General features: G+C 37.3%; 1 protein-coding gene across 1 annotated transcript in view; it reads left to right on the forward strand.

Moving 5' to 3' along the window:
• EPB41L4A (erythrocyte membrane protein band 4.1 like 4A) overlaps positions 1 to 23676 on the forward strand; it is a 245132-nt gene that overhangs the window by 126928 nt on the left and 94528 nt on the right. Inside the window, exons 4-9 of the mRNA XM_054589971.1 lie at positions 4380 to 4458; positions 12657 to 12754; positions 14097 to 14217; positions 16654 to 16741; positions 19004 to 19092; positions 19734 to 19797. Of these exons, the coding sequence (XP_054445946.1) occupies positions 4380 to 4458; positions 12657 to 12754; positions 14097 to 14217; positions 16654 to 16741; positions 19004 to 19092; positions 19734 to 19797 (539 nt within the window). The remainder of the gene's footprint in view (positions 1 to 4379; positions 4459 to 12656; positions 12755 to 14096; positions 14218 to 16653; positions 16742 to 19003; positions 19093 to 19733; positions 19798 to 23676) is intronic.

A 23676-nucleotide genomic window follows, 5' to 3' on the forward strand; every position in this document is an offset into this window, starting at 1 on the left:
CGGATCAGCAAAGGGTGGACTTCCTGGCTCTTGTAAATATGTAATAGACATGCCTCCCTGATATCTTTATTCAGGGAGGGAGGATCTTTGCCAGAAACACAGTGATTAAACCCAGAGATTGAACATAGGGAATCAACTCTAATGGTAAAAAAATTACAACAAATTTTTCTTTTAGAATTTAGTTTTTAGAGAAGCTCTGGCATGAGGAGTTACCATTCAGGAACAGGAAGGCGTAGATGAGGGGCGTCTTGGTTGTCTTCTGTATAGCAGGAACAGGGCTTTGGGGTTCTACAAACATAGCACGTGTGGGCCATAATAATTAATAGTAAATAATGACATAGTTTGTATATTATAAAGGCATTATGGGTTTATTACCTTTTGTTCCATTTAATTTCCTTTCCCCAACTTCTAAGTTTTTTTACTTCATTTACTCAGTTAAAAATCAAAGTAGAAAGGGTAGGTTTACTTTACATCAATTACACAGTATCAGAGACTGGGGAATCACGTGTAGGTTGAAGTATTTTTACTGAAGTGCATACTTTATATCTTTTCTTTTTTATTTGTGTGGGAGACTTTTGTTGAAGAAAAAATTAGAAACTGTGATCACCATTTGGTGCACCAGGTAGCAAATCCTTTTTAAAACAGTTTTAATGTAAGATCTAGTTAGCGCTGTGCTCAGAAGTATGCAGTTTTGCAAACGGTGCAAGTTAGATTCATGCTATCCGAAATAGAAATATTTCTCATAAAGGCATAATAAAATGTGGTTGGTGCCCAAGAGACTTGTGTCCTCTTTCAAAAAGTGAATGTTTAATTATTTTATATTTGCACACATAGGTACATTTTCAGGCTTTGTTTTCATATATATTTGGTATATGGAACTGCACATAGTTCTTGTGTGTGTGGTAAATGACTGAGATGAGAAATGTCTTTTTATATATGTAAGAACACATTCTTAGATTCAGAAAAGTTTAAGAATGAGACATATATTGACCCTAATCCACAAAGTTTCAGTGATAATTAATTTTTTTTCTGAAAAGTGAAGATATACATGGTAAGATGTTTCTAACATACCAGTTTTCATGAGAGTAGAATAAATGTTCTCACTGCGCTAAAAAAGGTTAATGCGTGCGGGGAATGGATGTGTATACATATATCAAATCATCACCTTGCACTCTTTAAAGATTTTACAATTTAATTTAGCTCAATAAATCTGGGGAAGAAAGTTTCCAGTTCCTCTTCCCCAAGTTTTCCACTGTTAGTAATTTCTTACATATTTTAGCTGGAGATGTTTTAATAGATGACTTTTTCACAAAAGGAGTCATATTTCCAGAAATATAGATTAGTGATCTTTCCCTACCCTTCTTTTGCCCATTTAAACAGTTGCTGGGCTCTCTCTCTGTATATATCCCTTGGTTGATTTAAATGGTCCACCTTCTACTGAACGTTTTAGTTGTTTGAGTTGGTGAATTTTTTTTTTTTGGTTTTTTTTTGCAATAGTGATAGGTGGATGGTTTTTAAAACCATTTATTTCGTTTATAAATAACTTTTTCTTCATTATGAAGAAAATATATGTATGTTGTAGAAAATGTGAAAAATTATAAGTTAATAAAAATTGTGTACAACCTCACTAACCAGAGATAAGAACTGGCAACATTCTGATGTTTTTTGGTCCTATATGGTTCATAAACATATAAGCCAGACATAGACATAGACATAGACATACAGGAGGAAACCCCAAAAAATCCCAAAATTATCTTCTGGAGGGTGGGCCCCTTGTAATACAATCTTCCCCCACGAGGTGAGTGTTCTAGGAACCCACCTGTATCAGTGTACCAGCTGGTGGTGTTGTGAGAGGCACGTTTGCCCATTACATAAAGGGTGACTTATGAGCATGCCTGCCCACGTGGCACTGAGTGTTCAGTAGTTTTTGACCAAAAATGGCATGACCCCTGTGTCCTACCATCCCTATTCACCTAGGCTCACTCCTAGAGACTTGTTTTTTGTTTCCCTGGATGAAAAAAGTCCTCAAAGAGAAATGTTTTGCCTAATGGAAGAGGTGAAACAAAAAATGGCAGAAGCACCAAAATCAGCAAGCTCAAAACCAGTTTTGAGCAGTGGGGAAAAAAGTCTCGATAGGTGTATTGCATCAAATGGAGAGTACTGTGAAGGTGACTAAAGTTTAAACACGTAAGAATGAATCCAAAGTTTTTTATAAATAAATTCCATTTTCTTTTGGGTCCCCCTTGTATACATATACATAGATACCTGCATAGTTGAAGTCCTACTTTACAGAATTCTTTTTTTTAAAAAAATTTATTTATTTTTTAGAGATTGGGGAAGTGAGGGAGATAGAGAGGAAGAGAAACATCTATCAGTTGCCCCCACCTGGAGATTTGGCCTGCAGCCCAGGCATGTGTCTGTTCAGGAATCAAACCAGTGGCCTTCTGGTTTGCAGGCTGGTGCTCAACCCACTGAGCCAAACCAACCAGGGCCTGCTTTACAGATTTCTGACCCTTGTTTTTTCATTTTATATTTTCATGTGTCTTTAGAAATTCTTGGTGAGTATAATTTTTGAACAACTTTATTGCGATAGCTATGACATGTCAAAATTGTATATGATGTTTTGATATAGGTATACAGTATGAAAAGATCAACACAATCAAGCTAAATAACTTACCACTTCTACATAGTTACCTGTGTGTGTGCGAGAAAACTTAAGTTTTATCCTTTTATCCTATATCTAATATACAATACGTTATCATTAACCACCATCACCATGTTGTACACTAGATTCCCAGAGCTCATTCATCTGGCATAACTGAAACTCTGTACCCTTGAGCAATATCTTCTCATTTTTCCCTCCCCTGGCCACTGGCAACCACCATTTTATTCAGTTGGCCAAATAGTCCATTTAGTTTTTTCCGTAAAATAGAAGACACATTTTTCATTTTCACCACTAGCTTTCTTGATTTGGATATTTAAGAGTCTGTCACCTATCTCCTGCTATTGGTAGAGGCCACAGGGGTGCTGCCAAACATCTTCCAGTGCATAAGACAGCACCAGAGAAAAGAATTATTTGGCCAAAATGTCAATAGTACCAAGAAACTTTGCAAACTACTTTTGACACACTCGATCAGTCATAGTACCTTCTCCATAGACTGCACACATTTTTTTTGCGTTTCAGTTGCGTTTTTACCTTTCTTGAAATAATAAGGCATAATACACTGAAAGTGTTGCATATCCTCTTCCATTTTAAATATTAAAATGGCTGCACAAAAATTCACCAATTTTGATAAGCTTTTTTTTTAAATTTACACTGATATGGCAGTTGTCATGACACAATCTAACAAAATTGTTTCAAGTGAAGTTAAAGACAACTAAGCACTACTAGAGCCATCATATGGAAAAAACTAAACGAGCCTTTTCGTTTTGGCCAACCCGATACTTTCTGCATCTATGTTTGTGACTATTTTATTATTTTTGAATTATTTTTAAAATTTTATTTCCAAGTATAGTTCACATTCAGTATTATTTTATATTGTGTGTAACTCTCTTAGATTCCACATAGAAGTGAGGTCAGTCAGTATTCGTTTTTTTGTGTCTAGCTTATTGCACCTAGCATAATTCTCAAGGTTTATTTATGTTGCCTCAAATTGGAGATTTCCTTATTTTTTATGGCTAATAATATTCCATTGTGTGTGTGTATGTACATACCCGATTTTATTTATCTATTTTTTCATTGATGGACACTTCAATTGCTTATATACCTTAGCTATTGTGAATAGTGCTGCAATGAACATGGTAGTGCAGCTATCTCTTTGAGATTCTAATTTCATTTCTTTTGGATAAATACCAAGTAGTGAGATTGTTGGATCATATGGTAGCTCTATTTTTAATATTTTGAGGAACTTTCGTACTGTTTTCTCTAGTGGCTGCACCAAATTTACATTCTCACCAATACTTTTGTATTTTATTAACTTTTTTTTTTTACATTTTAACATTTTTTAACATTCCCCAGAACATTTCCCTTTTTGATAATTATTATTCTTATAGCTGTGCGGCAATGTCTCATGGCTTTGATTTGCACTTCCCTGGTGATTAGTAATGTTGAACATGTATCTGTTGGCCATTTGTATGTTTTATTTAGAAAATGTCTATTTAGGTCCTTTGTCTATTTTTAAATTGAATTATTTGTTTTTTGTTTTTTTGTTTTTGCTATTGAGTTGTATCAGTTCGTCATGTTTTAGATACTATAACCCCTTATTTAGTAAGTGGTTTGTAAATATTCTTGATGAGTATAATTTTTAAGAGTCATATAATATTATACTACTTTGACTAATTTATAATGTGATTGAATTAATTTCTGTTTCTTATTTTAGCTGGACCTCCATATACTTTGTATTTTGGTATTAAATTCTATGCTGAAGATCCATGTAAGCTTAAAGAAGAAATAACCAGGTAAAGTATTGACTTTGCTTTTGAACAGTACATGTATGGCATACACAAAAGGTTTATTTAAAACAAATGGGGTCAACCATTTGGATGTATGTCTACCTGCATTTTGTGACACATCTAGTGCGAGAGTTTAATTTAAACCAGCATCGCATGAGGCAGATCAATGTCTGGTGATAGATGTGTTTGAACAGTGGCATGAACCCGGCTGACATGATGATAGATTTTGCATCTGCTGTGATGGGATATTTCCGTATCTTTATTGTGAAGGATGCGTTCAGCCTTTGTAGTCATATAAAAGTAGTTGTTTGAACTGCATAAAGGAAGATATTTTGATGCTCAGTTTGTATATGAAAATATAAATGTAAAGAGCCAGTTATTTCTCTTTAATTGGTTGTAGCTTAAATGTCAGTTGTCTGGGGGTTTCATTTATCTCTGCAGGAAATGAAAAATTATTTTTAGTATTTTGTGATGTATTACTTAACCTTTGTCATTAAATGTTTTATTTCGGTTAAGACAGAATTTTCAATTGATATTGATTCTATTGTTAAAATAGTTCGTGCCAACATTTGAAAGTGGCTTATAAAGAGCAGACAATAGCATTATATTTTCACTTACTCCACTTGGGACCTGACTGCAAATGTCAGCAAAAACAAAAGCGTTTTTCCTAACTTTGTGGTCAGCTTTCCTAGTAAACCCTCATCACTGGCTCAAGTAAAACCTAATTGGTTACTCCAAAAATTTGAAGTCATATTTTTGATAACTAAGGCAGTCTGTGGTTTTGTTCCTATTCCATTTTTTCACCCTTTCTCTTAGACCTTGTTTTGTCCTGATTCTGGACTGTGCACAGAAGAGTGAAGAGGGGAAGCTAATTGGATGTTTTCTGTTATACTCTGAAGTGCTATAATTAGGCCTTTTTTTTAGAACCCTGCCGATGGCTGTGTGTGCATTTTCTATCACCACCTTGTTAGCTAGCGTTTGAAAAGCAGGCTGTCCGTGCAGGCTTTCTGCAAGCACACCTCTATGGGAGAAGGGCCATTGTGCCGGGGGGATAGTGAAGGGTGTATTTACATTAGAGTTTCATGAACAGTCTCTGTAGTCAAGAAGGATTTCTGAGTCTTGGGCTCACGGGGAAATTGAGTCCAAGTGGTATAAAAACACATTTGTATCTGTAACTCATCCGGGAGTTGTAAAGGAACAACGCTTTATGAAAATACAAGAAATGTCCTTCATTTTGAGGTGGGTCAGTAACCTCTCTGTGCCTCAGTTTCCTCGACCATAAAACTGGAGATGTACTAGTCTCATAAGGTTTTTGTATGCATTCAATAGAATAATGTATGTGAAGCTCTTACACAGGTGACCCTTCAACAACACTGACTGGAGCTGCGCAGGTCCACTTGTCTGTGGATTTCTTTCTTTCTTTCCTTTTTCCAGCATAATTTATATGCTTTTATTTTTTATTTTTAGAAAGTTTTTATTGTATTTTTCCCCATAACATTTAATCCCCTTATGCTCCCCTCCTCCCCTGGCTTTTTTCCCCCCAATAAGTACTATAAAAGTATTTTTCTTCCTTATGATTTTCTTAATAACATTTTCTTTTCTCTAGCCTATCTTATTGTAAGGATATAGTATAATACATATAACATAAAAATATGTGTTAATTGACTGTTTAAGTTATTGCTGAGGCTTCCAGTCAGCAGTAGGCTATGAACAGGTAAGTTTTGAGGGAGTGATAAGTTGTTTATGGATTTTCAACTGCACAGGGCGTGGGCGCCACTAATCCCTTCATTGTTCTAGGATGAACTGTAGTTGATTGTGTTTGTTGGTGGAGCTACATCTTAAATGAGGGTTAGGTTCCAAAAGATAAGATATTTAATGTTAAGAAAGGGAAAAAGCAGTGTTTTGTAATGCTTTGCTTTATATCTGTTCACCAAATATTAATGATGACCAGAAAATTTCCTAACAGCTCATTAGCAGAATACATGGGTTTGTGTTATGTACACCTCCATAAATAATTCAGTCCCACCTGTTTTTCCTCAAGTATTAGACCAAATCATATAGTTAAAAGCCAGATGACATAATTGGCTTACATCACAGGTAATGACTACGAACTATAAGAATTTATTTTTATTGCCAAAAACATATAGTTGAATTTAGGTAAATTAAATGTGCATTTAATGTGATATCACTATACACTTAGTATGTCCTGAAGATAAACTCAATGATTAGCATGAATACGTTAATTTAAACGGATAGACATAATGGACCTTAAAAAAAGGAGTCAGTTTTATAAGATAATTTTGGCAAAAGCAAAAACTGAAACCAGAAAACAAAATCCTCCAATATATGCTATTAAAGGGAAAGTCTACTTAGGTCAGCATTTTCAAGTTGAACATTTATTTATCTTGCTTCAGTTCTTTTGAAAAATTTTCTGGCCTTCATTGCATTGGCTTTTAAGTTGTTTATAACTTTTTGATATGAAAAATAATACTGTGGTAAACACGCTTCACGCTATTCTTCATGTTGTGCAGACCTCTTTCACTGTCAGCCCCATCTGTTTTACGCCTGCAGAGTATTCCACAATTTATTTAGCCATGCCCTCCAGTTTCTTTCATTTTTTAAAAATTATAGAAAATGCTGCATTGAATCTTCTCAAGTACATATGTGATTATACTAGATATAGTAGTCCAGAAGGATGTTGTATTTAGGGGGAAAAAAAACCCCTAAAGGTAAATTGGATATACAGGAAAATAAGGTTCTAGACCATGAGAAATGTAAGTGAAAGAATCCTATCAACTTGGAGTGCCTGTTAGGTGCTCTAAAATGTGTTCTGATATAAACAAAGTTGGGTGACTCCGAAGTCATATATCCTAACTTCCATCCTTATAGAACATTTCTGACATGTCAGCCAGCCTTTGTAAACATTTTAAAGACAGAAAACCTTACTGCCTTACAAAGCAATAGGAAATTCAAGAAATAAATACCTGTAACTTCTGTCATCAGAACTAGGTTTTCTTTCTAGATCTATGCAGAATAAATCTAATTTCTCTTTGTCAGTCCTTTAAATAATTCCTGTCCTCATAATTATCTGTTAAACTTACTTTCAATTCTGATTCAAAATATTATGACAGTCTTTCCTGTATTCCATGTCATTCATAGCTCTGCATTCCCAGATTTGATGGGCATAACACAGTACGGGGTTAAGAAGATGGGCTTTGGAGTCAGGCAGGAAGGATTTCTTTCTTTCTTTCCTTTTTCCAGCATAATTTATATGCTTTTATTTTTTATTTTTAGAAAGTTTTTATTGTATTTTTCCCCATAACATTTAATCCCCTTATACTCCCCTCCTCCCCTGGCTTTTTTCCCCCCAGTAAGTACTATAAAAGTATTTTTCTTCCTTATGATTTTCTTAATAACATTTTCTTTTCTCTAGCCTGTCTTATTGTAAGGATATAGTATAATACATATAACATAAAAATATGTGTTTTTTTAGCGGTTTGCATCCTTGCTTTGCTACTCACTAGTTGTGTAATCTTGGGATTGCCTACCCTTTTTAAAGAACAGTTTTTCTCATCTGTAGAATGGAATTAAAATATTCCTTGAAAAAGGTGTTGGAGGAATATAAGACAGTATATGCAAAGTACTTATAATGTAAAAATATAAGTGTTCAGTAGATGGTATGGGTTAGCTAAAATGGAAACAATAAAAACTATTTTACATTTTCAAATTACTGATTACAAAACTAGGGAGGAAAAGACCAACTTGGAGCCCTCAGGTAGGTCTTTCAGGTCAAAACTCGATCCACTAATCAGAACTTTCTGGGTGTAGTTGTTCATTTAACTTTGAATTATCCTATTACTGTCCTCTAGCCTGCATTTCTTGAATTTGTGTGAACAGATAGAATTCGCTTACCTACCTGCCCTCCATTCAGTAACTACATGGAGCATCGTGTTTCAGTTCACTGAGTACCAAGGAGATTTAGTAGTGCCCAAAGAAAGACAGGGTTTCATTCCAGGAAAGGGAGAGGGCAGAGAGATGCTTTGCTGACCATGCTGTCTGTGATGCCACTGAAATTTTCCTGAACTTCTAAGGATCTAACAACTATTTCTACCAAGGAAGAAGATGTTAGTTTCAAATGATTTGTTCAAAATTAGCACTTTTTAGCTTCTAAAAACAGGTCTTTGTTTTTTAGTTTGTTTTGTATATTGCATAGTATTTTCTGGGGATTGATGTTAAACACATCAATTATTACTACTACTTTGGTAGTCCATATTCATCGCATTGGGAATATTAGCTCGTTTTAGCTTCTTTGCTAGCTAAGTGATCTTCAGTTACACTTCTTCTTCCTCTTCCAGACTGCCTTTGTCTAAGTGTAGATATCGGTCCTCAGTTCATCAGAGCTGAAGTGAGGGTCACTTTCCAGTACGGATGCAAAAGAAATCTGTGAACCTAATGGCCTATACAATTGTAAGGTGATACTATTGCTATTTGCTCCTGTATTTTAATCATCAGTTTTAAACCTCTGAGACAGAAGTGTCATTCCACATCTTTGCCCCTTTCTCTTGAGGATTAGTCGGTGCCTCATCTACTAATTTTCTTCTTAAGCTATACATGCCATTTCCTCCGCAGTATTTAATATTATGTTATTATTTAAGCATTTCCCTCTGCCCCTCACATTTAAGTTTATTCAAAATGATGAGGCTCCTATTGCATGCTGTGTTCCTCTCTGTGGGACATAGAGCTCAGTCCTGCCTTTTGTGTAGGAAGGTACTCTCCTTCAGTGTCACATTCAACTGGCACCGGAAGTCAGACTTCTACTTGTCGCCATGTCTTTCAGTTTTGTCACCAGAGTTTCAAGTGATTGGAAGGTGTACCACAGGCTGTTTCGGTGTGAGCATGATGGCTGTCTTTCAGCAGAACCTTCTGTTTGGGCTCCTGAAAGAACAGGGTCTTTCTGCCCCTCTAAGCAAATCTCCTTTGCTTGTCCTTGGCTCTGATCCCCATCAGCCTGTACATCCTTGGTGTCAGTTAAGCTCTTTTCATTGAACAGCAGGTACCTGGAAAACTGGGAGGCCAATATTTCAAGCCCTTCACCTGTGTTGTGCTGGTCGTAGTATTGTGATAAATGTGGAAAGGAGGGAAGACAGAGCACTTCTCCCCAGAGCTCACGATCCAGCTTGCGAGACAGTGCATATACACCAGTATATTAATTTACATATAAAGATAACCGGTAGTTGCTTTATGAAGCTCTGCTTTGCGCAAGAATGTGTTCTGGAAAGCTTCCTTATTAAGTAAATAATTTTCAGTGAGTATCTTTTTTTTTCCAATAGAGGTACAGTATAACTAGGGTCACAATATAATTTATTGCCCAAACCCTGACACTTTGGAGAATGACTAGGAGAGTTATTATTAGGAATGTATAATAGGCACAAACTAGAACTCTCTTAGGTAAACTAGAATGTAGGGTCACCCTAATTAAACCCAGAGATAAACAGTGACCAATGTACCTATTCATAGCCTTAATCTGAATGACATAGCGGGAAAGACCCGGCAACACTAAGTATGTAAGTTAAATAAATATTTGGTTGTACTCTAAGTCCCATAAAAATGGACAAAGTAATTTACATACAGTTACTTTAAAAATAGGATGGTGATAAAGTGTTCGTTTAGCATGTAATTTATGATTTTACTATGTCATAAATTTGTTTTATATAAAAATAATATGCTTTCTATCGTAAAGGTCAGTGGATTTTTAATGCAGCGACTTTAAGATTTCTGGTATCTTTAAAAGGCAAGCTGTCTAGAGAAGTTTAAACAGATGTCCTTTTTTCTTTTTCTTTAGGAATTTCTCAGAGACAGCAAAGAATGTTCAGTTTTTTCCATTTTCATCCATCTATCTGTTCATTCATATAGCCATCCATCAATACAACAGTTCTTTATTGAGTAGCTACTGTGTGCTGAGCCCTATGTAGCGGGGATAGAATTAACAATGGGTTATGTTCCTGTCTTTCGTATCTGTTTGCCTTTCTCTCTTTGTTTTAGCTCTTTGTTTTTCACCTCTCTCTCTCTCTTTCTCCTTCTCTTTGAAGCAAACTCTTATGGGATTAGGTCCCTCAGTTTCTGTATTTGGCAAGGGATTTGACTGTTCAGTCAGATGTTATAGAAGTCTTAATAGAGCAAGACAAATATGCATCTGTGACCCATTTCCTAAAAAAAAAAAATAATGCACTTCAGGAGAAGAAATTCCAAGTTAACAATAAAGAGAGAGAGTGTAGCTAAACACAAGTTTCCAGCAAGCAGCAGGAGTTCTAGTGAAATGTCTCTTTAGTTTATAAGCTTTTGCATTTCATTTCTGCTAATATCACTTTACTCCTCTTTAATAGGAGCAAAGATGATTATAACAAAGTGGACTCGTATCCAAGCATTCAGGGAATGGGAAGTAATTAAGTAGGGCTGGAACTGGGAATGCAAGTTAGGAAGTGGTGGTGATGGTTAGTCAGTGGTTATTGCAAAAGATTTGGCTTGAGAAGTAAGGAAAAGTCTTACAAGCTGTCTTAAAGATCTTGAACTTTATCCTGAAGACTTTTAAAGGTTGTTTTTTTGTTTGGTTGTTTGTTTTAATCAAGAGAAGGGGAGAAGGGTAGGATCCTATTTACCTCTTGGGAAGGTCCTTTGGAAAGGAGATAAGCATGAAAGATGGCAGCGCAGTGAAGGTTTTAGAAATCCAGGGGGTGGTGACCTAGACGAGGAGAGGGAGAGAAGTGTGTGCATTCCCAGCCAGCAGGCTGAGAGGGAGGATGTGGCTGCCTGGGGTTTGTTCCCAGGTCTCTCTCGCTTGGGCGTCTGGAGCACTGTGGCGCCACTTCCTGAAATGGGCAGTGGGGAAACACGGGCTGTTAAGCAGATTTTCACTTAAGCCTGTGGGCACAATCAAAGTGGATATCAGTTTTCTAGAAATAATAAGAGTAGCATCTAGCATTTGGATATCCTTACTGAGGGCTTTGGTCGTGAGCATTTGGAGAAGAAAAATTTATCAAAGCTGATTTTTGTAATTCATTTTCTTTGCTTTTTTCTGCCTTTTTCCCAGTGACATCAAGAGTCACCTTGCAAAGAAAGATAAATCACAAAGGACAGCCTGAAGTGTGTGTCAGAGAGAGAGAGAATGAATGGGAGAGGCCGAGGGAGAGGTGATGGGGGGGTTATGGGGTGGGGAGAGACAGAGACAGAGACGGAGAGAGAGATGGAGGGATTGACTGGGGCTTGTGCTCATTGTATCGGTTCATAAACTTCTGGCTTCATGTCACTGGCAGAAAACCTGAACGTGGGGATGGGGTGGGGAAGATATCATAGAGGGTGGAAGCCAGCCGGAGTTGCCCAGCACACTCATTAAGAGAGACCTAGGGTCAGGTTTCCTAAAATCCATGTCTGGCTCTGCTACTTAACTGTTGTGAGATTTTGGACAAGTTACTTCATCTCTTTGTGTCTGTTAGTTTCTTCATCTGCAAAATGAAGGTGTTAATAGTACTGACTTCATTTTAAAGTCTTACACAAATTACTGTATATAAAATACTTGGAATCAGTAACTATATTTACAATGTTTAGAACAATGGGTAGCACCGTTATTATAACAGGTTTTCTTTAGGCGAAGGGAATGAGCAAAGCTGCAAATAATGGGCAGGGTCTTAATAAGTGGGAGGGTTGATGGAATTACAGTATAATGACTTTTTGTTCTGTTTCTATGATTTTAGACCCTGTAGATACACATATCATCTAGGTTGGGACCTTGTGATTTGCTACTCCCATTATGAACATGTCATCATATTGTTAAGAATAGCTTATATGTAACCTCTACATCAGCCTTATGAGGTGTAGGCACTTCACTGTCCAAGTTTTACAGATGAGGAGACTGGCTATTAGAGAGGTCAAGCAGCCGACCAAGGCCACAGGCCGTGGACTGCGGAGCTGGGGTGCAATCCTGCCAGTCTAACTGGAGAGCCTTCGCTTGGTAGCCACTATCTCGTATGGCCTCTGGAGAGTGTACTTGAATTGACTGTTTACTCAACAGCTTCCTTCGCACAAAAAGCAGAAGGCACTTAATTTTCATTAGAGATGATTGGTTGTTACCTTGATCCTCAGGCTCTGAAACTTCAGGTCTGGGTCATGTGTAAGATCATCATTAATCTCTTTTTCCATTTCTCTTGTAGATACCAGTTTTTCTTGCAGGTGAAGCAAGATGTCCTTCAGGGCCGGCTGCCCTGTCCTATCAACACTGCTGCTCAGCTGGGAGCATATGCCATCCAGTGTAGGTTCCACTGAAGGAAATTTGCTTCTGGTTTTTAATTTTTTTTATTTTCAGAGAGAGGAAGAGAGGGGGAGAGAGAGAGAGGGATAGAAACACCAAAGGGAGAGAGAAACATCAATCAGTTGCCTCTTGTACCCACCCTGACCAGGGACCAAATCCACAGCCCAGGCATGTGCCCTGACTGGGAACCGAACCAGTGACCTTTTGCTTTGCAAGATGATGCCCAACCAATTGAGCCACACCAGTCGGGGCTGCCTCAGATATTTTGAAAAAAAAATTTGAATTTTTCTTTTTAAGCAAATTTATATTCTAACATTTTTCTTAACAGAATATTTTGCCAAACAAATTGAATTTAGTCACAATCCAAATTTTCATCAGCATTACTTCAGAAAACATAAAAATGAAGCCAGTTACATAGTCCTTATAGGATGTCCCATGCAGGTTTAGTCACAGGAATGCACTGATTCTTGTTTAAGTGGAGGGTCTGAAAAATCTGTCCGTTCTACATTCCACCTCAGTTCATGGATGCCCCAGAGCTGTTCTGTCTCAGAGGTCACACTGCTTCCAGGAAGCTGCTAGGAAGACTCCATGCGAACAGGTGCCATTGCCGGTTCAGAGTGTGGCACTTGTTTGGCACTCGTTGCACTTCAGCTCTTGGCATCAATGTGGGGACCACGAGGGACATTTCCAGGTTGCATCGTCGTTCTGAAGACTGAGGCTGAGGTTGGGGGCAATGAGGCAGCTTGTTTCTTGCCTTTGTGGCATTAGCAGATCAGAAATAACCGAGGAAAAAATATCTAAGGAATAATGTCACATAGATAGACTTTGTTGGGCTTTGAATGTGGATTAATGTAGGGAGGAGAATTTTTTTATAAGTATAATATAGTGAGCCTTCTGGGGTTAGGTGCAGCATGTGTTTCATTTTCATGACCATGATTTGGGGCAAATACATTTTGAATCACATGCTCTATTTCTTGGTGTCATTGTCTGAGAGGATATATTGGGGTCGTAGTTGGTATTCACTTCTAGTACTTCCAATATATGTACTCTAAATTCTGTTTATAACATTTTTTTATATAAACTGATAAGAATAATTGAAATGAAAATGATGATTATAATCTTTCAGAAGCAAAAGTACAGAACTTATGTTTTTAAGATAAGTTTTGTTTATACTCTTCATATATGCTCATCAGAGTTGTTTTATACTAAAATTATTTATGTATGTGAATTTGTTATTACGGCATTTAACAAAGTGTTTAAGCAAGATAGGAATATTTGTATTCCTGTATTTTGGGGGAATATTTCCCTAAAATTAAAAACATTTCAATCTTTTTCTTTTCAGCTGAACTTGGAGATTATGACCCATTTAAGCATACTGCAGGATATGTGTCAGAATATCGGTTTGTTCCTGATCAAAAGGAAGAACTTGAAGAAGCCATAGAAAGAATTCATAAAACTCTAATGTAAGAATCACATTTTATTAACTATAATTAACATGGTGTAAGGGCATCCCTAGAACCCCATCTCGTAACTAGAAGTTTATGCTCTTTGACCAACATGTCCCCCATACCCACCAACCTGATAACCAGCCCCTTGTGAAATTCCATTTTCTGTTTCTATGAAGTTAGCTTTTTTAGATTTTTTATGTAAGTGATCCACTGTTTTTCTCTAATTTGTTTCACTTAGCACAGTGCCCTCAAGGTCCATCCCTATACTTGAAAATAGTGGATCTTCAGTGCTCTCACCACAAAAAAAATATGGTAATTTGACTAGATGGAGATATTAGCTAAGCTGTGGTGGTAATCATTTTGCAATATATAAATGTATCAAACACATTGTATACCTTAAACTTATATAGTATTATATATTGACCGTATCAGTAAAACTGGAAAAAATAACGTTACATCATCCACCATCTTTTGCTATTTGAAGGCTTAAGAAAAGTTTCTAGAATGATAAATCTTCACCTTTGCCTGGAACATTCTAGAATTCTTTTTCTTTTTAAAATTGTAATTTCTTGTAACACTTAAAAACTCATGGAAAATCCAAACAATTTATAAAGTACAAAAGAGAGAGTAAACGCCAATATCTAAAAGTCAAGGCATTTTTGGTTGATGGCCTTGCAGAACTCTGTGTATAATTTTCCGTAGAGAAAATGTATTATGTATAGGTTTATATATGATGTTATGTGACTAGAATCATTCTGTATGTACTATATTTTGCAGCCTTCTACTTTTCCAGTCACCAGTACCTTGTGAAGTTTATTTTTTAACTAGAAATATGTTTTATAACCACAAAAGCCTTAATGTATTCTGCATTTGCTGTGTCCTAAGTGTGTAAATTCTTCACAGTTATAGGCAAAGTCCTACTCAGTCTGTAGCAGCAGATCTGAAAACCATGGCGACAGCAGTGTAGAGCCTTGGAAGGTATTGCATTAGCACCACATGCACTTCTGAGCACACACTTGAGCTCCTAGTAGTATTTTCAGTTAAAGGCTTGAAGCATTGAAGTTATAATTTAATTATAGTTATTGTGGTCAAATCCTCTGTACTGATTAACTTTGTTTTATTGCCTCTTATGTAACATTCCCACTTGAATTTGCTTGGTTTTAGGCCTATTATAATTGAGGAAAAAATGTAGCATTAATCTGGTCAACAAAAATGTTTGCCCTAAAGGGTGTATTTCAGTAAGTAGCAGCAGAAGTCAGTTGCTGACTTGCAGTCAGGGAAGCCAGGCTCTCTCAAGTTGCTGTAGCAGGCACCGGGATGCTCTTCAGCCTGACTGCAGATTCCTTCTTTTTAAAGATTTACTGAAGTGGGTGCTTCGAAAGTGCCTGTTACAGCATAATGAAGGGCAATGTATTTGGCATATTCTGAGAATACTACTTCTACTCGGAGTTTCAAAGTACAGTTAATGGTATATATTTTGAAATTATCAAGGAGCTTTGGGTGGAGGACCTTATATGTTTTATGCACTGGTGTTGACAGCGTGACTGTTGTTTCTAAGAGAATAAAGCTTGATCAAGGTTTGGTAGCTTTGCTGTGTCTAATTTGTGATGGAAAGTCTTCCTAGATTTTAAATGTATGATTTATTACTGGGTCTTCCAGGATACCATGGCTGAAATATAAGAATGCATCGAAGAAGGATTGCCGAATTTAAAAAAATTCACAGCTTCTTTTGTTAGCCATTAAAAATCAATCTCTCTCTCTCTCTCTCTCTCCCTCCCTCCCTCCCTCCCTCCCTCCCTCCCTCCCTCCCCCCCCCCAATCCATGGAGATAGCTTCCTGGCATATACTCATCCTGATTAGGAATGAATGCTATTTTCTGTATATTACCACCTATGAGGACTTTGGGAAGATTTTGTGCTTTGTATTAAGACAATGACAAGTATTTGTACAATTTCTAAGTATTGCCTAGAGTATTTTCACACTGCTCTGCTTCGGGGAGGCTGGTCCCACCCACTGGGTGGGGAGCCCACTCTCCTCTTCCTCCCCACAGCTGCTCTCACTGCCTCTCCTGGTGGAGGGCCACGGGGCCTGGAGACAGTTACTCTTCTTTGTCAGGGTATGCTTTTGTAACTTGAATGCTTAAATTCTTAATAATCTCTTCGAGGGGTTCTGAAACAGAGAATTCTTAATATATGTGAGGACATTGGGATTGGCTATAATGTACAAAAGTAGATTTGGGAAGTGAAATTAACTCCATACAAGTATCACTTCAGGGTATAACATTTTTGTCATCAAGAAGGCAAGGGGCTTCTTGAAATGCAAAGACTTGCGTTTGCATAAGCACAAAGGATTACTTATTCTACCGGTGAACACAGTGAAGATGGTTGGCATTCCCTGGAAGTGTAGTAGCCATCAGCAGAGTAAGGCTCTTTGTTTCTGTGCTGGGTGTAGGGGTCAGGCTCCTTCTGACGCAGAGCTGAATTACTTGAGGACTGCAAAATCCCTGGAGATGTACGGCGTTGACCTCCATCCCGTCTATGTGAGTAACATTTAATTAACACAAAATATTTTAATCTGATGACGTTTTTCTTAAAGTGCCACTGAAACTCCCAAAGGAAAGCTGCACTCCTGTTGTTTAGTGAGCAGATGATGCTTTTTCATCTGTCTTTTTCGAACACAACAAATCTCTTGTGTGGTTTAAACCCTAATGAGTTTTGCATAAAAGTCTGTGATTATATTTCCATGTGTAGAAAACAATTAACTGAGCTTGAAAACACAATCTGGATAATAGCTCCAAAGGGCTTAGCTAAACGTCAAAACATTGAAAATTGGTCTGTAATTGATTGTATTAGGCAGAAAACAGGAGGGTTTTCCGAAAATAGATTTTATGTCTGAAAAACACTCATAAAATTACTTGCCTGGTAAAGTAGGCTTCGGGCAACAGTCTAGGTACAACTATTTGTGGCTCTTTGTTGCATCTGCAGGTTCTGTCAATCTTATGGCTACTGTCTATTATAGTTCTTGCCTCTCTGCATTATTAGAAACATTTTTGCAGATTTTCTTCAGTAAATGACAAAAACTTGCTAGATGTAATCATTGAGCAATTATATTGAATCGGTGTTGAACGTTCTGGATCTAGGTCTTAACCTTTGAGCCACCTTTCTAAGGTTACCAATTGATTATTCTTTGCCAGTGAGATGGAAATATGATCGCCTTTCATTTTATCAGTTTAGTTAGCAGTAGTCAATCTGATTATTTGAGAAAATGAGTCAAGTACCTTTACACAAAATGGATTCTAAAGATCGTTTATGGACAAGAGTGTTTGCCAGTTGGATTATGAAACTCAATTTTTAAGGAACCCTGATAAAACTTCCACTGATATAACTCATTCATGCATTCATTTTGTAATATGCCTTTTGCTTACCAGAGTTTGTAAAGAGTTAGATGCATCCCTGGGTATACCATTAATATGGCAATAAAAGTTACATTTTGGGGGAAGTAGTAGTTCCCTGATATATTAGATTTCAGTCTCATTAGATCATTAAACTCTCTAAAATACTGTCCTTTAAGAATACTTCTAAAATTTTGTGGGATAATTATCTTTTCCCCTTCTAGCCACATTAATTGTGTTAGGTTTAAAGTTTTTTTTTTTTAAACTGTACTTTACAGGAAATATATAAATAGTCTTCTGCAAAATACTTGTGCATTTGTGTAATGTTTACCCCAAGTCACAAACACTTTTTTATGGAGGGGGGACTTATGGTAAACAAACTGGATTCGTTAGAATCTTCCACACATTCCCTTAAGGTTGAATTTTTAGAAGTGAAAGTGGGCAACAGTTGGTTTTCTTTCATCATTTATTAGTTGACTTATGTTTCTTGGGAATATGACTTTGTAATCTGTTATTTGACCTTAGAATAGAAATAAGATGAACATAAACAGTTCTATTTATGTCCTTGGTACCCACTCTGCAACTTTTTTATTTCAGAATTCCATTTTCTTTTTTAAAAAATGTTTATTGATTTTAGAGAAAGAGGAAGGGGTAGAGAGAGAGAGAAGAAAACATTGATTGGTTGCCTCCCATATGGGTCCCAACCGGGGAGTGAACCCACAACCTACGTGTGCGCCTGGACTGGGAATTGAACCCTCAAGCTTTTGATGTGTGGGATGATGCTCCAACTATCTGAGCCACACTGGGCAGGGCAGGATTCCATTTTCTTTATTGAGATTTACTTTGCCTGGAAATTAAGGGTCTCCAGTCCTTACCAGAGAAGACTGTATTTTTAAATTTTGAGGAGTGTTAAAGTCACAGATGGAAGTAGGAAGAAGCATGAGAGTGACTTAGAAAATTCAAGTGTATGCCTGCAGGTGGCTGCCTGAACTTTCTGGAGAGGGTGGTCATAAACTAGGGATTGTTCACATCAGAAAACAAAATGAATGAGTCCTTGGAAGGAACCCTTGATAGAAGCTAGTGACTCTTAGTCCTTGGCTGCACAGGAGGATCACCTTGAGTATTTCTGTGTTTTTGGTACCTGGACCCCTTCATTACAGATTCTGATTTACCCGATTTTAGTAACACCTAGGCATCAGCATTTTCAGCTGTGTGAGTGATTCCAATTAACTTGCAGCCAGGGTTGAACACCACTATAGGAGCAACATGGGCTGAGTCCATCAGTGGCCTGATTATTAGTCCAACTAGATATAACATTAATCTGACAAATTATGTTTGGCCAATTACAATTTAACAAAGTGCACTGATATGAATAAATTTATAGTTATAGGCATATGTTTGTTTTTGCAGGGAGAAAACAAATCTGAGTATTTCTTAGGATTAACTCCAGTTGGTGTTGTTGTCTACAAGAATAAAAAGCAAGTGGGGAAGTATTTCTGGTAAGTGAGTGTAAACTGTGGGCAGAGTTGGTATTAAAAACTATACGCCCTGTGTATTAGGTTGATGAGATTTGTGTGTCAGTGAAAGCCCTGGGAAAAGAAAACCAGGTGCATTTCCAGTGTGTGCTAAAAAGGAGTGAAATTGGGTATAAGATGTCTACCAATGCATATCAGTATATATTTTCTTGGTAAATGTCAGATACTGTGATTTCTGGACTCTTGCGGGTAGAACCTGTGTTTAGTAGGATTTCCTACCCCCTCCTGTGTGTGCTGGTGGGCTGTGGGTTCCATGACTACTCTTGAGTTTTCAGTCTGACTGGGGAAGGGTCTGAGAGGGGTTACGGAGTCTCTGGCACTCCCGTGCGCCTGGGAGAGAGCAGCGCTGCCAGGGCCGGGGGTTCCAAGTTTGTCTGCGTTTACAGGAGAAGCACAGAATGAAAAAGGAGTTCTGTGAAGGAAGGCGTCTGGAGCAGAGGACACACAGGGAACTTAGCAATTATTGCACCAATATATTAGGGAGCCAGTATGAACCAGTCTTTTTCTACTGGATACCTGTCTGAATTTTGGAAAGGTTAATTCTGAAAAACACTACCACCACCACCTGCTAATTCTTTTTTCTTTTCTTTTCTTTATTTTTCCAGGCCTCGGATTACCAAGGTTCACTTCAAGGAGACACAGTTTGAACTCAGAGTACTGGGAAAAGATGTAAGTTTTTGTTTGGCACTTAGCTCCACTGAGAAGGGGGAATTCTTGTCTATTCATTGATGACTGAAAAGACATTGTGAAGTAAACTGCTTGTCTACTCATTAATAACCGAAGAGACATTGTGAAGTAAAACTGCCTGTCTCCTCATTAATAACCAAAAAGACATTGTGAAGTAAAACTGCCTGTCTACTCATTAATAACCGAGAAGACATTGTAAAGTAAAACTGTCTCCTCATTAATAACTGAAAAGACATTGTGAAGTAAAACTGCTATGTTTTCTTCAGCGGCAACCACATGAAACCTGGTTAATTGACTTACATGCGCCACTTCTCAAGAAAGGGAAAGGGAAGTGAGTAGAAATGAATGAATTGATAATGAAAAAATGTTACTGTAGTTTTAGCAAAGGGAAATAAACCTTTCTAGGGCAGAAAAGAGAAGAGCAGGCAATTGTCCTGATTAGTGTAATTTGCTCTTCAGTGCTGTCTGTACAGTTGGGATTCATATAATTAGAAGGGTGCAGCCTGCATAGAGGCTAAAAAGTGTTCTAATTTCGTTCCAAAGTAGATTAAACAACCTCTGGGGAGTCACACTTGTGCTCTTTCTCTAGCTGGGTGTAGCAGGGGCACCCGATGGGTGATTCTGGATGCTCTCAAGGGAGAATGCAAGGCGAGGGTGCAAAAAGGCTGACCTTCGCTCTGCAGCTTCGCAGTGGCCTCCAGGATTGTTTGGGCACTGGGCACAGTGTTTGCAGAGTCTGGAGGTACTTTCATGTCTTGACAGGTAGCTTTTAGGAAACTGGGCAAAAGAAGACAAGGATGTGAAAGCTTCCTTTTAATCTACCCGTGAAATTAATGCTCCCTGAAGTGTTCGTACTGGAATCCGTATTTATGGGATAATTGAGTGAAAATACAATGCAGCAGAATCCGCCCTTCTCTGTCTTCAATGCTAATTTTATGTAGAACAGAATCTTAAGTGCATGGCATTGAATTGATGAGAAATTTGTTGTAAAAAAGGGGTTAATAAAATCTGTGCTTATGCATTCACCAGTTGAGACACAGGAAAAGTGTGGCGGTAAACTACAGCTGGAATGTGGTACCTCACATGTAGCAGGTACTCAATAAATATCTGCTGAATGCTCAATGATCTACTGAGATTATATAACACCAGATTGGAAAACTTGGTACTAGTATTTGTTCCTCTTCTAGAAAAAAGACAATGATCTCTTCCTGAATTGTGTGATGTGCTGCCATTTATTCATTAAATTAAAATTGGATTTTGAAGTGAGTTGTAACTTGTAAGGAGGGAGTAAGTCCAGATTTTTAAAGAAATGATAGTCTGAAAACCTCAGAGTAGTTCTTAAAAGTCTAGTTTGAAGGAAGTCCAGTCTTCTTCAACTCCTGATTAGACTTATCAGTCTTAAGTGTGTTAATATAAGATTGAATTAAAACCATCCAAAAAGTAGAATAACTAATTAGATGGTAAGGTTATCCAGTTTTCTCCCATCTTGCCCCTGGTTTCACGTGCCTTGATGCAAGGTGTACGTTTGTTCAATACATTGAAAATAATATTTCAAGTTTTTAATAGGAATATGATAATAAAATGTAAGACTTTTCATGGAAACATTACTGTTACCCAAAGTCATATTTTTACTTAGGTCTAAGTTATCTTTGTGAGTGCTGTCCTTTGGTGGACTACTTCTATGTTATTATTATAGTGCCTTAAAATGTCTTCTACTGCCTAGGGATAAATATTTGATAAGGTCACAGCTAATTTAAACTTTTAACTTCTTGGATTTCTTCATAATTAGCTGAAAACAACAAGAAAATTGATACCATCCTGTTATCTTTTTCCTGGCAGTCTGCATAGTGTGACCCGGTCTCTTACGCACGCAGCTCAGTGCCTGTCCCTTCTGCAGCTTTGAGAAGTGGATGCTTGGGTGTGGCCCGAGGCACCCTCTGCTCCTAGGTCACTGACCTGGTGTCGGTGATCTTTAGTAAGGTGGTAAAGCAGGTCACATACCTCAGGCTTGAATCAAAGGAATTTTTTAAAAATTAAATTGCACCTTAATTGAACCAGAGCAATTTGTCTGCTGAGCATTCTTGCTTTGTGGAGTCTTCTTTCTCCACCAGGGTACTTCTCTCTGTGAGGCAGTGATTTACATAATAGTAGAATTAAGTTGATTATTATGGAGGCCTAACTGTAATCATGGATTAAATAGAAAAGTCCCCTGAAACCCATCACCTGGAACAGTAATCACAGTCAGCTTGAAGAATGGTTGAAATGCTTATTCTGCTGGTTTTCTGGTTGGCTGGTTCGGTCAGAGAGACTTAACTCAGCATGTTCAGTAATGTTATGGCCAAATTCAGAGATTCAGTTCCTAAAAGAACAGCGATGTTATTCTGATAAAAGATTTTCTTTTTCTTAGTGTCACACTGTGCCACTAACATTGTCCAGTTCCACTTTTTAATGTTAACTGTGTCCAACATGACACATTAACATATCTTAATAAATACTAATAATATATTAACATGCACTATTTATATATTCATATATTTCTTTGCACCCACAAATTAAAGTCTACTCTTTCTCACATATAACCTTAGTGAATTCAGTGAGCCATTCTTTTTCCTTTTTAATTATATTTTATTGATTATACTATTACAGTTGTCCCAATTTTTCCCTCTTTGCCCCAACACCCCCGCTCCCTCAGGCCATCCCCCCACCATTGTTCATGTCCGTGGGTCATGCATATAGGTTCTTTGGCTACTGCATTTCCTATACCGTACTTTACATCCCCATGACTATTCTGTGACTACCAATTTGTATTTCTTAATCCCCTCACCTGTTCACCTTTTCCCCCATACACCCCTTCCATCTGGTAACCATCAAAACGCTCTCTGTATCCATAATTCTGTCTTTATTCTTCTTGTTTGCTTAGTTTGTTTTTTAGATTCAGTTGTTGAAAGGTATGTGTTTACTGCCATTTTGTTGTTCATAGTTTTAATCTTCCTCTTTTTCTTGAATAAGTCCCTTTAACATTTCATATAATAATGGTTTGGTGATGATGAACTCCTTTAGTTTTTTCTTGTCTGGGAAGCTCTTTATATGCCCTTTGATTCTAAATGATATCTTTGTTGGGTAGAGCAATCTTGGCTGTAGGGCCCTGCTTTTTCATGACGTTGAATATTTCTTGCCAAGCCCTTCTAGCCCGCAAAGTTTCTTTTGAGAAATCAGCTTATGGTCTTTTGGGAACTCCCCTGTAGGTATCTGCTTTTCTGTTTCTGCTTTTAAGATTCTCTCTTTATCTTCAACTTTGGCATTTTAATTATGATGTGTCTTGGTATGGGCCTGTTTGTGTACATCTTGAGAGACCAACAAATAGTTGTCTTCAACTAAATGCTGTATTTGTAAAAATTTATTCCTTTGATAGATTCAGAAGCTAATTATTAGAAATATTTTAATGTATTACTTAAGCTTCAAAATAGGTACTACCATTTAAATAATACCTCACAGAAAATTAAAACTTTTAGTAAAAAGATCTTACATGTTGATTGTAGAAAATCTGTGAATTTTCTATAGAAAAGACATTTTTTAAAAAGATTTTTAAAATTTATTTTTAGAGAGGGGGAAAGGAGCATGAGAGAGAGGGAGAGAAACATTTGACTTGTGAGAGATACATCAGTCAGTTGCCTCTCGCACGCCCCCAACTGGGGGACCTGGCCTGCAACCCAGGCATGTGCCCTGACTGGAAATCGAACAGCAACCTTTTGGTTTGCAGGCTGGCACTCAATCCATTGAGCCACACTAGCCACGGCTATAGAAAAGAAATTTAAAGAGGAAATTAAAATTAACTGTTGACTTAAAATTCAGACGTAATGA

This window comes from Pteronotus mesoamericanus, unplaced genomic scaffold (assembly GCF_021234165.1).
Source record: "Pteronotus mesoamericanus isolate MK-2021 breed Mesoamerican mustached bat unplaced genomic scaffold, CSHL_Meso_final scaffold_167, whole genome shotgun sequence".
NCBI classification, from domain to species: Eukaryota; Metazoa; Chordata; class Mammalia; order Chiroptera; family Mormoopidae; genus Pteronotus; species Pteronotus mesoamericanus.